The 14,311-nt window shown below is 51.5% G+C and overlaps 1 protein-coding gene across 1 annotated transcript in view; it reads left to right on the forward strand.

The window, feature by feature from the left end:
• Positions 1-13,937, forward strand: part of WNT7A (Wnt family member 7A) — a 65,855-nt gene extending 51,918 nt beyond the window's left edge. The window contains exon 4 of the mRNA XM_029243785.1: positions 13,121-13,937. Within this exon, the coding sequence (XP_029099618.1) occupies positions 13,121-13,600 (480 nt within the window). The 3' untranslated portion in view covers positions 13,601-13,937. The remainder of the gene's footprint in view (positions 1-13,120) is intronic.
• Positions 13,938-14,311: the final 374 nt, after the last annotated feature.

Raw genomic sequence — 14,311 nt, forward strand, 5'->3', positions numbered from 1 at the left:
TGACCCGTGGGATCTGAGTGATGAGCCGTATGAACTGGGGGTGATGACCCGTGGGAACTGGGGGTGATGACCGGTGGGAACTGGGAGTGGTGACCCGTGGGAACTGGGGGTGATGACCAGTGGGAACTGGGGGTGGTGACCCGTGGGATCTGGGGGTGATGACCAGGGAGATCTAGGTGTGGAGACCGGTGGGAGCTGGGAGTGGTGACCCGTGGGAACTGGGAGTGATGACCCGTAGGATCTGGGGGTGATGACCTGTGGGACTGCTTTAGCATCTGCGGCTGGGGAAAGGCTCACCGAGGAATCAGAGTTTGCAGAACTCGGAGGCCCAGCTGCGCTCCCTGTAAAACAAGGCACAAAGAGAAGGGCGTCAGGAGTGGGAGAGGTTGGGAGAGGTCCGTGCTGGAGGAGTCCTGCTGGGGCTAGGTGGGGCGCGGGCAGGGCACTCTGAGGAGGAGGTGGCTTTTGCCGAGGCCCTGGAAAGGCTGGGATGGCCTGGGCCATGCCGGGATGAATGGAGGTGCATTCCTGGAGGAGGGCAGGTAGGAGGACCGGTTGCCCTGAGGTGGGGAAATCCTCCTGGGCTGTTTTTTTCCTGGGGACTGCAGTTTGGCGGAGAGGTGAAGGGAGGCGGTGGAATTCAACATTGGCAAACAGCTTTTGGCTTTAATACTCAGATGCCTTTCACAATGCTGTGGCAGGTGACAGAGGCTCCTGGTCCCAGGAGCAACATGTGGCGGGGACGTGTGGGAGCCAGAGGTCGCTGTCTGACCTCCCTCCCCTGAGAACCCCTCCTCCTCCAGGAAGTTCACCCCTAGATCATCTGGGCAGCCCCGAGAGTTTGGACAGCCCAGGAGGCCAACCTTGATAGTATCTGTTGGGTGTAATGAATCAGGAATCTTTCTGGAGCCAAGTTTCTCCGGAGGCCTCTCCCAGGCGTGGGAGCCCCGCCCTGGTAATTCTGGGCTCTGGGCAGCACCTGGTACATTGTTGGCACTTCCTGGGGGACCTGTCAGAAGGAGATTGATTTTCTTCCCTCCAGCGATGCAGAAAATCCTTCCTACTGCTCCAGACAGGTTTGGGGCTGGGCTGGGGGACAGAGAAGCAGGGTGAGAGCAGCCCTGCCCCACCTGGTTCAGGAATCCCCACTGCAGACCCCACACCCTCCCAGGACAGGTGCTCACCAGCACCCCCCCGCCCCCTGGTGGCCCCTCCAGTGCTGGTCAGCCTAGTGGGGACAGCTGGCATCTCACTGAGCTGGGATCTGTTGCCTATGACTTCCCTCCAGCTGGGGTCCCAGTCCTGTCCTCGGAACAGACACACAGTCCCTCCTATTCACCCTGCCGCAGGACAGGCCTGCAGAATGTATGGGGCGGTGACCAGGACCCCAGACACTGCCTTCTCTAGGCAGGACAGCTCCAGCTCCTTTAGCCTGGGCTCTCCAGTCCCTTCCCCTCCACGTGTGCTCTGTCCATCTGCTGGGGCGTAGCCCAGTTCTGGAAACGATAGAGCAAGACCATCTCCTCTGGTGTTGTGAGCGCTAGACCTCTGTTAATACGGCTTCAGATGGTTGGCTTTTTCGCAGCCTCTTTGTTCATAGTGCTCTGGTGGTCAGCTAAAGCTTTCCGTCTTTCTCAGTCTCTCCTATCTTGTGCTTCCGCAATCTTTTTTTTTTTTTTTAATACCAAAAATTATAGGTGTTCGTCCTACTTCTGGCTGTTTTCAACCACACGTTTCATTTAGTCTTTGGAAGTGACTGAATCCTGACTGGGATTATCCACTGTGGACATCCAAGCTGGCTGGGGCCAGATTTCAGTGGCACCAAAAGACCCTTCTGCTCCCCGAGAGGCCCCTTTTCCTGGCCACTCACTGTGCCCCAAATTTTCTCATCACACCCTCAACACAAGCCCTTCCCCAAGCCTGGCCCCTCCTCCGGTCCCTCGTCTCAGTGCACGGCCTCCGTATCCATCAGAGGCCCATGAGTCACCCCTGGGCCCCGCAATCCTCCCCCACCGAGTATTGCCTTCTCTTCCCTCCACTGCACCCTCTTCATCGGAGCTGCCGTCATCTCTGGCCTGGGTGACGGGGACATTCCCTCTGGATCTCCATCCTGCCACTCTGACTCTCTGACCTAATTTCCACTCTTTTTGGCACGATCTTTCAGAGTGTCAGTCAGACCTCATCACTCCCTGCACGAAAGCCCCTTGGCTCACAGGTACTCCAGGTGCATCCCTGCCCTGAGCGTCCAGCCCTGCCGCCTCCCCGCTCCATCTCCATCTCTTCTCACACGGCCCCAGTCGTGTCTCCTCCGTTCCTCTTGGGGTCGGGCTGCAGCCCTCCCACCTCTGGGCCTTGGCGTGTGCTCTTCCCTGGTTTGAACTGCCGTTGCCCCATCCCCCCTAAGTCTGGCTGATTCTTTTTTTTTTTTTAATTTTTATTTTATACTGGAGTATAGTTGATTAATAATGTTGCATTCGTTTCAGCAAAGTGGTTCAGTTATACGTATACATGTACGTGTATCCTTTGTCAAATTCTTTTCCCAGTTAGGTTATTACAGAATATTGAGCAGAGTTCCCTGTGCTATACAGTAGGTCCTTGTTGGTTATCTATTTTATTTTATTTTTTTAATGTCAGGTATTTATTTAGAAAGATTTTAGTTTCTTTCCCTTTACATTTTTACGTTTCTTCACTTTTCTCAGGTTCCATAGAAATTTTTTAAAAAATATTATTCCAAGTTTGAATTGAAAAAATTTTTTTATTTTATATTGGAGTATAGTTGATTAACAATGTTGTGTTAGTTTCAGGTGTACAGCAAAGTGATTCAGTTATACATATGCATGTATCTGTTCTTTTTCAAATTCTTTTCCCATTTACGTTATTACAGAATATTGAGCAGAGTTCCCTGTGCTGTATAGTAGGTCCTTGTTGATTATCTATTTTAAATATAGCAGTGTGTACATGTCAGTCCCAAACTCCCAATCTGTCCTTCCCCCCGGTAACCATAAATTCGTTCTCTAATCTGTGAATCTGTTTCTGTTTTGTAAGTTCATTTGTATCATTTTAGATTCCAGATATAAGTGATATCTTATGGTATTTTTCTTTGTCTGACTTATTTCACTTAGTATGATAATCTCCAGGTCCATCCATGTTGCTGCAAATGGCATTATTTCATTCATTTTTATGGCTAATATTCCATCGTATATATGTACCACGTCTTCTTTATCTATTCCTCTGTCGATGGACATTTAGGTTGCTTCCAGGTCTTGGCTATTGTAAAGAGTGCTGCTGTGAACTTTGGGGTGCATGTATCCTTTTGAACCATGTTTTTCTACGGATATATGCCCAGGAGTGGAACTGCTGGATCATGTGGTAGGTCTATTTTTAGTTTTTTAAGGACCCTCCATACTGTTCTCCATAGTGGCTACGCCAGTTTACATTCCCACCAACAGTGTAGGAGGGTTCCCTTTTCTCCACACCCTCTCCAGCATTTGTTTGTAGACTTTTTAATGATGCCATTCTGACTGGTGTGAGGTGATACCTCACTGGAGTTCTGATTTGCATTTCTCTAATAATTAGTGACATTGAGCATCTTTTCATGTGCCTTTGGTCATCTGTATGTCTTCTTTGGTGAAATGTCTGTTTAGGTCTTCTGCCCATTTTTTGATTAGGTTGGTTGTTTTTTTGATATTGAGCCGCATAAGCTGTTTGTAAATTTTGGAGATTAATCCATTGTCGGCCGCATCGTTTGCAAATATTTTCTTCCATTCTGAGGGTTGTCTTTTCGTTTTGTTTATGGTTTCCTTTGCTGTGCAAGAGCTTTTGAGTTTAATTAGGTCCCATTTGTTTATTTTTGTTTTTATTTCCATTTCTCTAGGAGGTGGGTCAAAAAGGATCTTGCTGCGATTTACGTCCTAGAATGTTCTGCCTGTGTTTTCCTCTAAGAGTTTTATAGTATCCAGTCTTACATTTACATCTTTAATCCATTGTGAGTTTGCTTTTGTGCATGATGTTAAAGAGTGTTCTAATTTCATTCTTTTACATGGAGCTGTCCAGTTTTCCCAGCACCGTTTATTGAAGAGCCTGTCTTTTCTCCATTGTATGGTCTTGAGTTTGGCTGATTCTAATATGTCCTTCCTGGTATCTGGCCCTTGCTGCAAACAGAGCAGCTCCTCCTGGGTCAAGTTTTCTTCGCTCTCTGTGTCACTCCTTCACAGCACTCACCAACTTGTAATTAGATTTGGGGGGAGTATTAATTCCATGGCTGCTTCTGGTGTGGGTCTGCAGGCTCAGAGAAGGCAGGGGCAGCATCTGTTTGTATCATGGTCCTCCCAGGGCCTCCACAGCAGGAGTGATGCCAGCAGCACACAGTAGGTGCTCAGTGCAAAATGAGTGAGCAAGTGAATGAATGCACATCAGAGCAGACACACAGTAGGTCCTTCTTTCCCCTCACAGTTGGCCGGCACCTGTTCTACGCCAGGCTCTCTGCCCGGGGCTAGGAGGTGGAGGGGAATGTCCCCAGCCCCCCAGGAGTGTCACAGGTAGGGTTCTCCAGGAGGAGAGGCTGAGATGGAGTTCGGTCTAAGCTGTTTATTAGGGGTCAGTGAAGAGGGTGGGAGGAGCAGGACAGGGCAGAAGTGCAGTCGTGATGCTGGCCTGCAAAGCCACGGTGGGAGTGGCCGGACCTTGGGACCCCTGCCTCTCTCTGTCCCCAGAGAGGGCTGAAGGGATCTGGAGCTGGGACAGACCCTGCAGGATCTGACAGCTGGAGCCTTCCCTGTCCCATGGTGTGCTGGTGCCAGGGCTTATCACTCGTAAGACGCAGTATTAAATAAATATTAAGAGATTTGCAAGCTGATTGGGAAACCACCGGTAGCTTAAAATTGGCCATGGTGGGAGGATTTATCCCACAGGAATTGGCAAACACTACAAAACAGGGCATTTTTTTTTTTTTGAGAGTCCGTTCACCAGCACATCTCTACATGTAGCTGTGAAGCAAGACCTCCCTTGAAGGGGGTTTGGGTGGTATATCTCCATGTCCACCACAGAGGGCTGCTGGCCTGACGGGGGAAGCTAACAGGTAGACAGTCACCACAGGGACAAAGTGAAAATTACCCAACAGCCCAGGACAGTTATGGAAACCATGAGGGAGTGAACGACTGCCCTGGCAATCAGGGAAGGCTTTGTGGAGGAGGTGACTTTTTTTCTGACAGTGTAGAATATTCAAATGGTACAAAGAACAATCCTATGAAAAGTAAGGCCCCTGATACCTGGTATCCTCCCCGGAGGCAGCTACTCCTACCAGTGTCTCAGGTATTCCTCCAGGGATGTTATTCTGTGTTCTTAGGAACACGCACGCACAGGTCTTTTCTGTCTCGTACAAACAGCTCCTGCTCTGCATACTTTCCTGCACCTCTGTTCTCTCCACTGTGTACCTCACTAGAAAGTACAGGGCTGCCTCATTCTCTCTGACAGCTGCAGGACATTCCAGTTCATCGGTGCACCATGATTTGTGGAACCCGTCCCCATTGGTGGATCTTTAGATCCTTTCGGCCTTTTGATATTTCAGATAATGCCTCTCTGAGGCTGTCATTTTACACATGCATGAGCCTCCCCGGAGGGTACATATTCTGTGGTGGAATTGTTGGGTTGAGCCTCTACAATGGCAGTAAAGATTGGCCTTCCAGATAAGGGCCGGCAGGTGCAGAGCCCAGAGGTGGACGAAGGGGAAAGAGGACAGGCTGGGAGTCCCGGGGTGGGACTCGTGCTTGGCTCTGCCACGAGGAATGGTGTGCAGCGCCGGGGTCAGGGCGCATACAACAGGCACATTCAGACTAGGAAATTCGGGAGAGTTTTAAACAGAGACTGCAGGCCAACAACTGATGAATGGGTGGATAGAGTGTGGCATACCCCTACAATGGAATATTATTCAGCCATAAAAAGGAATGAAGTGCTGACACCTGCTACACCATGGATGAACTTTGAAAGCATTATGCTGAGTGAAGGAAACTGGACACACAACAGGCCACATATTGTATGAGTCCATTTATATGTCCGGAACAGGCAAATCTATAAAGACAGAAAGTAGATTAGTGGTTGCCAGGGACTGAGAGGGAGGGAGAGACAGGAGCAACTACTGATGGGCATGGGGTTTCTTGTGGGGTGATGAAAATGTTCTAAACTTAGTGGTGATGGTTGCACAGCTCTGCCTGTACTAAAAACCACTGAATCGTATGGTATGTGAATTATATTGCAACCAAGCTGTTTTGTAAAGGAGAGGTTGCTAATAAAACAAAGGACAAAGTTAAAGGAACCGAGGGGGATGGTGCAGCACCCTGGGGCTGGCACCAGGGGTCCCATTACTCCTTAGGGTGGTCAGGCTGCTAGAACCCAGGGGGACTCACAGAGAGGATGTGGGAGCCATGACCTCTGCTAGAGGAACACAGCCACCCTGTGGGCCAGCAGGGGGGGAGCGGGAGGAATACTAACCAGGACTTCGCTCTGCCCTCAGGGCTCCCTCCAGTGCCTTCCACTGGCCAGACCCACCTGGAAGGGGCGCGGCTGCATTCGGCCGGTGTGCCCTGGGCCAGGCCACTCACCGATAGCCATCAGGGAACTAGATCAAGCTCAGGGGTGCCACCCTCTGGTCCAGCCTCCTGGGGAAGGGTGGGGAGTGCTCTGGAGAGACGTATGGAGGAGATCCAGCCTGGTCTGTGGTCTTAAGTCCCTTCCTTTCTCTGAGACTCAGTTTCCTCACCTGTGAAATGGGATGGACATGCCCATCTCTCAGCAGGTGTCAGACTACCAGATGCCATCAGAGCTCTGAAAACGCTTGGTCTGGGTTAAAAAGCAGTGTGGATATGAGGTCAGGATCCTCAGAGAGAGTCAGAAGCAGCCTCGTAAATCATTTACTTCAAACCCTTGAGTTCAAAATGGGGAAACCCAGGCCCAGTGAGGGCATCCAGCCGGTCAGCTGCAGAAACAACCAAATCTTGACTCCAGAAAAACTCCCTCCTTCTCTCCTGGGATTTTTTTTTTTTAAATAGACTATTTTTTCAGAAAAGTTTTAGGTTCACAGCAAAACTGAGGAGAAGGTACAGAGCTTTCCCATATTACCCTCCACCCCCAAACACACACACACACACACACACAGTCTCCCAGCACCAGCGTGAGTGGTGGATTTGTTACAGCCAACGTGAGGTCTTTATAAAATCGTAAATCCTGCTCCTGGCAGCACTGGCTGCCCTGTCCACACGCAATAGAACCCCATCTCCCGGCCCAAGGAGACAGGATGACTAAATGCCGTGTGGTGGCCTGGATGGGATCCTGGAACAGAAAGGGACATACCATATCAACCAAGGGAATGTGCATAAAGTATGGACTTCAGTTCATAATAGTAAATTAATATTAGCTAATTAATTAACTTACCACACTAATACGTTTACATTTACCACACTAATGTCAGATGTTAGTCATAGGCAAAACCGGATACAGGATGTATGGGAATCCTCTGTACTATTTTCACAATTTTTCCGTAAATATAAAACTTAAAAAAAAGTTCAATAAAAAAACACTGAATAATAAAAAAATCGCACCTCCTTAACATGGTTGGTAGAGCCTCTGGGATGGGCCCCCCTACCTGTGCCACCTGGGCACCTGCACTGTAGCCCGGTCACCGCAAGGCCTTGGCCCTATTGTGCAGAAGCCTCGGGCCCTTTGCCCTGCCTCAGTCCGTCTTTCAAGTGGAGATGAAACGAGGGGACAGGTCTGTGCTGCCCTCTGTTCGGGTGCCCCCTACCGTCAGTGTCACGTAGCCGCCCCTGCCTCCTCCCGCGGTCTCCAGCCCCGATCCTCTCCCACCTTCTCCGTCTCACTTATTCTATTATCTGAAGTGGGTGACTGCTCCCCTCTCCCCACAGCATGTCTTCTTTACAAGGGCGGCAGCTTCGTGGCCTTAACTTTACCGAGACCCCAGTCCTTGCACGGTGCCGGCACACAGTAGGTGCTCGGCGTGTCCCAAGCTCTTCAAGTGTAAGGAGGGGTGCCCCGGAGGTCCCCCTGGGCAGCTTGGAAGCTGGGAGCCAGCTGGCCTCACGGTGGGAGCACAGCGTGGCTCTGTCCCACACACTTCCTCTGCTGTTGTGCCCTGCTTTGGGCAAAGGGCTCGGTGCCCATCTGGGTGACCAGCCCTGGCCAGGGCGGCTGTGATTATGCCCAGCTTAATGCGGACATAATGCGACCACTGAGGCTCTCAAGATGCGGAGTTTGCGGCATGAAGGGGCTGCGTGTCATCTGATTAGGGGCCCACACAAATGCCGCCACGGCCTCAGGTCATGGTGGCCACAGAAGAAGAGGAAGGCAGCCGCCTGCCCAGCCTGGGCGCCTGGCCCTGGCTCTGGGGCTCGTTGCTCAGGGGCCACCACCGAGGACACATTCGGTGTCACAGACGCACAAATACAACCCAATGCTTCTTCACGACATCCTACCAGGGACTTTTTCTTAAAAAGCCAACTTAATTAGTCTAATTCATATACTGTACCATGCCCTCACTCAAAGCGTACAGGTCAACACTAATATATTCACAGATATGCGCAACCATCCCCACAATCAATTTACCTCAAAAAGAGACCTACGCCCTCTTCAGCCGTCTCCCCCCCTTTCTCCAACCTCCTCCCAGCCCACTAGTCTACCTTCTGTCTCCACAGAGTTGCCTCTTCTGGACATTGCCTATAAACGCAGTTGTACAGCACGTGGTCTTGTGTGTCTGGCTTCTTTCACTGAGCATCATGTTTTCAAGGTCCATCCATGGTGTAGCAGGTGTCGGCACTTCACCCCTTTTTATGGCTGAATAATATTCTGCTGAGTAGATGGACTTGTTCATTTATCTGTTCATCAGTGGTCATATGGGTTGTTTCCACTTTGGGGCTATTTTAAAGAATGCTGCTATAAACTTTGTTTTATCAGTTTTTTATGTGGATGTGTGTTTTCATTTCCCCTGGGTGTATGCCCAGGAGTGGAACTGCTGGGTGTCTCAGTGTGCCTGAGTGGCTACAACAAAATGCCCCAGACTGGGCGGCAGAGAAACAACAGAAATTGATTTCTCCCAGTTCTGGAGGCTGGGAGCCCGAGATGAGGGTTGAGTCCTGATGAGGACCCGCTTCCTGGCTCATAACTGGGGCCTTCTCACTGGGTCCTCATGAGTTGGAAGGGGCTGGGGTCTCTCTGGAGCCTCTTTTATGAGGCGCTAATCCCATTCATGAGGGCTTCACCCTCGTGATTTAAGGACCTCCCTAAGGCCCCACCAAATACCATCACTTTGGGGGTTAGGATTTCAACGTATGCGTTGAGGGGTGGGGAGGGCGAGACCCAGACATTGCGACCATAATCCTGGGTCACTTGGTAACTGTATGTTTAACACTTTGAGGAACTGCCGGGCCATTGCCACAGGGGCTGCACCATTTCACCTTCCCACCAGCAGTGTCTGAGGGTTCGTTCCCTTTTCTCCGCATCCTCGCCAACAACTGTTCTACCTGTGTTTCCTCTTGTAGCCATCCCAGTGGGTGCGAACTGGTGTCTCACTGTGGTGCTGATGTGCATTTCCCTGGAGCTGATGACGCTGAGCGTATTTTCTTGTGCTCGCGGGCTACTGTGCCCACTGCGTTTTTATAAATTCCAAGTATAGCTTACACGCAGAAAAGCACTCAGATCCTCCACGTGGATTGAAAAGAATAATTTTAAAGCACTCATATCAAGGAACGGAATGTTGCCAGGACCGCAGGCGCGCCCTGGGTGATCCTCACCCGCCACAGCCCCTCACCTCCTACCCGACGGACAACCACTGCCTTGATATTTATGACCCTCATTTCTTTCCTCTCCATTGCACTCACCGCCTCTGTATGTGCCCCTAAACAGCACAGTCCAGCTATGCCGCCTTTGAACTTGATACACATGAAATCGTTCTGTGGAAATCGTCCACGATTGCCTCCTTCCCTCCCCACTGTATTTCTGAGGTTGACCTCTGCTGCCGTAGCTGGTCATGGTCACTGCCCTCGAGTGTCCCGCTGAGCCCACACGCCTCCGCTTATCCATTTAACCGTGGATGGACATCAGGTCCCGCCCAGTTTGGAGCCACAATGAACGCTGATGCTCTGAATATCCTTGGACCTGTTTCCTGTGCGCACAAGCAGATCATTCTCTAGGGCACACATCTTGGAAGGGACACTTCTGAGTCACAGCTCTGTGCATCTCAGCTTTCCAGGTGCTCTGTGGCCTCACCCACACTCAGTGTCAGAATCTGTTCTCGATGCCCCCTGCCCCCAGGCATCCGTGTTGGAGTCTCTGACACGCTAAGATCTACCAGCCAGGCCGTGCGGCCTCACAAACGCCTGCCCAACTCTGCCCCCAGCACACATCACACCTCTGCCCCTCGCTCTTACCCACGCTTTTTAGGCCAACACGGAAAGGTCACATTTGGGAACTATCTCCTCACTGATGACCAAAAGGGACATCTGTGGGATTTGGGGGGCTGCTCACCCACCACCAGCTGCACGTGTGTGGAGGCTGCAGGACAGTGCGTGCTCTGTCGCTCTAGGTGTCCTGGAACCAGGCACTCAGCTGACCAGAATCCATCCCTGTCCCCGAACACTCTGGATGCCCCGGCCTCGCTGGCTTGTGTGAGCGCAGACACCGTGGTCTCCCCTTCTGTTGAGTATACTGACCAGCACTGGTCACCTCCTCCTAGAAGCTGAGCACCTAGGGTTGGGAGGACCCTGGACATGGGCCCATCCTTGGAGACGGGAATCTTATCTTGTCACCTCTATGTCCCCAGCACCAGCACAGGCCCAGACCCAGAGGCAGAACTAATGGCTATTTTGGGATATCTGATTTTGTTCCAGCGCTCTAACTTTTGTCAGAAAAGATGGAATTGCCTTCACTCCATGTTCACTGAAGGCAACTGAGGCCCGGAGAAGGGGGTGTGACAATCCCAAGGTCACAGAGCAAGTAAGCAGCCACCAAGCACTTGATTCGCACCCCTTGGCAGTAAGACCCTCGTTCCCGAACACCTCACAGACCAGCTCCAGGAGTCAGCCGAGCCTCGGGTTTTGCCTTGTTCAATGGAGTCACACTAACTCCATGGAGTTAAATAAGACGCCACGTATAAAAGCACGGACCCAGTGTGTGGTGTGCACAGGTGACAAATAGATGTCTAGTCATTTACTCATTCTTTCACTTATTCTTTCACCATGTAACAGGCAAAGGCAATTTGGCAGTCTGGATGAAGAGCCAGGAAAGTGACCCAGAAACCACGTTCACTAATACATCCCCATCCCAGTGCCTGGCACGCAACAGCAAGTGTCCATTAGGATGAAATCAGGCAGAAGACGAGGAGGAAGTAGGAGAAGCTTTAGTTCCAAAAACGCCTCCTTACACATTACATATAGTTTTTAAAAAAACAGGAAGAAAGGAGGGAAGATAAATATTGGAAAACAAACAAACAAACCCTGAAAGCAATATGAATATCTTATACGATGGGGGGTTTGGTAAATGGTGTCTTCTTTTATTGCTGGGATATTCCAAAGCAGGGGTCAGCAAAATCCAGCACGTGGACCATCTCTGGCCCACTGCCTATACATGTAAATAAAGATTAAGTGAAAACCAGTCGTTAGCTTTGCCTGTCCTTGAACTTCCTATCAGCGGAATCACACAGTATATTCTCTTTTGCATCCAGCTTCTTTCATGCAACATTACATCTTAGAGATCTGAGCTTCTTGTGTGTGTTAGAAGTTCATCCTCATTCCTGTCCAGCATCTCATTGTAAGATTATAATGAAGTACTATCACCCTCCCCGTTCTGCACGTGGGGAAACTGCAGCTGCGCTGAAGCAAGTTGCCTGAGGGCACGCAGCAGGTTCATGTTAGATCTGGGATTTAAACCCAGGGTCCAAATCTCTGCTTTTCACTCCCTGTACAATGCTGCCCCTCATGCTGTGATGATGCCTGAGAGGTGCTGGGAACTCAGAAGAAGGAAAACATCATCCAGGCTGGGAGTCAGGGAAGGTGAAATCAGAGTCAGGGTTCCCAGACTCAGATGTCCATAGCAGTGTGGACATCTCTCTACACTGGGTCCAACTACATCCAGTGCCTCTCAATCTGGAAAGCTCTCCTCCAGAAGGGTGTGGTGTCCTAATGTGTGTCCATTTGCATTTCCCTGTGGTGTATGTGTGTGTGTGTGTGTGTGTGTGTGTGTGTGTGTGCGCGTGTGTGTGAGAGAGAGAGAGAGAGAGAGAGAGAGACAGAGACAGAGACAGAGAGAGAGGGAGAGGGAGAGGGAGAGAGAGACTTTAAGGATGCTCGGGGTTGCCATGTGACGGCAACTCGAGCACCTCCCGGGTGCTGATGTGTGTACGTCTTGTGTGCTCCTGCATGTACACAGCTATCTGTGTATCTCTCTCCATGTGCCTGGGAGATTCAGGTTGCTGCCACAAGTGATCAAAGCAGATGACCTCTGAGAAAGCATAGCTTGTGGTCAGGGAAGCGATAGGGAGTGGTAAGGACTGTGGTGAGTTGAGGGATGCCGACCCGTGAGGGAGGCAGGTGCTGATAAAACTCCAGGTATCATGCCATGCGATGACGCAGGCTGAGGGGAGCCAGATGCAGCAGGACTGCCGTGCTGGCCTCTGTGGCCAGCAGGTCAGTGCCCAGATGCACTGGTTATGAAATAATTTGAGTATCACTCCAGAGTTGCCAGATGCCCTTTCTGTTTGCCAACAAACCTGGCAGTCTGTCTTTGAAAGTCTCCTGGTTTTTAAATGTTGGTTCAAAAATGATTTTAAGCCTGTGCAGCCCCGAGAGAACCTATGTGTGGTCTGGACTGGCCTGAACTGATCTAAGCGCCGGCAGGAGGACCACTCAGGGTGGGCTGGCAGGGAGGGGGGGCGAGTCCTGGGGAAGGCGCAGCGCAAAGGCTGCAGGTGACAGTGGTTCGAATCCGGGTCTCAGTTTCCTGCGCCAGAAAGAAAAGCACACGCCAAGCCCAGCCAGGCGGGGCAGGGGGTGGGCGGGCCAGGGGCCCCACTCGGCCGGCCACGCAGTGACGCGCTGTGCTCTCCCTGCCACCCCCGCAGATCCTGGAGGAGAACATGAAGCTGGAGTGTAAGTGCCACGGCGTGTCGGGCTCATGCACCACCAAGACCTGCTGGACCACGCTGCCGCAGTTCCGCGAGCTGGGCTACGTGCTCAAGGACAAGTACAACGAGGCTGTTCACGTGGAGCCCGTGCGTGCCAGCCGCAACAAGCGGCCCACCTTCCTGAAGATCAAGAAGCCGCTCTCCTACCGCAAGCCCATGGACACCGACCTGGTGTACATCGAGAAGTCGCCCAACTACTGCGAGGAGGACCCGGTGACGGGCAGCGTGGGCACGCAGGGCCGTGCCTGCAACAAGACGGCCCCCCAGGCCAGCGGCTGCGACCTCATGTGCTGCGGCCGCGGCTACAACACCCACCAGTACGCCCGTGTGTGGCAGTGCAACTGCAAGTTCCACTGGTGCTGCTACGTCAAGTGCAACACGTGCAGCGAGCGCACCGAGGTCTACACGTGCAAGTGAGCGGCGGGGCGGCGGCCCCACTGGCCGCACGCGGGGCGGCGAGGACCGGATGCTCTCCACGCCGCGGGCACGGCCCAGACCTCTGCAGCCGCGCTGAGCTTGTCTTGTCTGCTGTGGGGTCCCCCGCGGGGGACCCCTCCAGGGCCCCGAGTTCTCCACGCTACACCCAGCGCCGCTCCCTCGGCCCCAGACGCCGCCTGGGGCCTCCTTGGCCGGAGCAGAGCCTTCGCACCAGAAACTCTGGACTCCGGGGCCTCAAGAGAGCAATATTTAACAATTTATTCTGATAAAAAATAATATTAATTTATTTAATTAAAAAGAAGAACGCTTCCACCTCGTCGGGATCCGTTTTCTGCAATCAAAGTGGACCGCTTGCTTTCCTGTGGGATAATTCCGTCGCTAGGACAAGGAGCTGAGTAGAACCGTACATAATGATTCTTCCTGCAGACACTTCTACTAGTTGATTTCGCAAGTACCCCCTTGCCGCCCTAGATGTTTAAGTGCAAGGGCAGACATCCTCTATACCTATGTAGACATATACACACACACTTATACTTTTTTGCTGTTTGCTGCTAATTCTCCAGAGATTTAAGCTGGTCCAGAAATGGAGACGTTTTCCAGGATACGTTTCCCATCCTGTAGTCCTCCCCAGCTCAAACGTCACCATTAGAAAAGTCCAGTTTGGAATATATATAGAGAGGAAAGGTAATA

This window comes from Monodon monoceros, unplaced genomic scaffold (genome assembly GCF_005190385.1).
Source record: "Monodon monoceros isolate NGI ecotype Baffin Bay Population unplaced genomic scaffold, NGI_Narwhal_1 Super_Scaffold_3, whole genome shotgun sequence".
NCBI classification, from domain to species: domain Eukaryota; kingdom Metazoa; phylum Chordata; class Mammalia; order Artiodactyla; family Monodontidae; genus Monodon; species Monodon monoceros.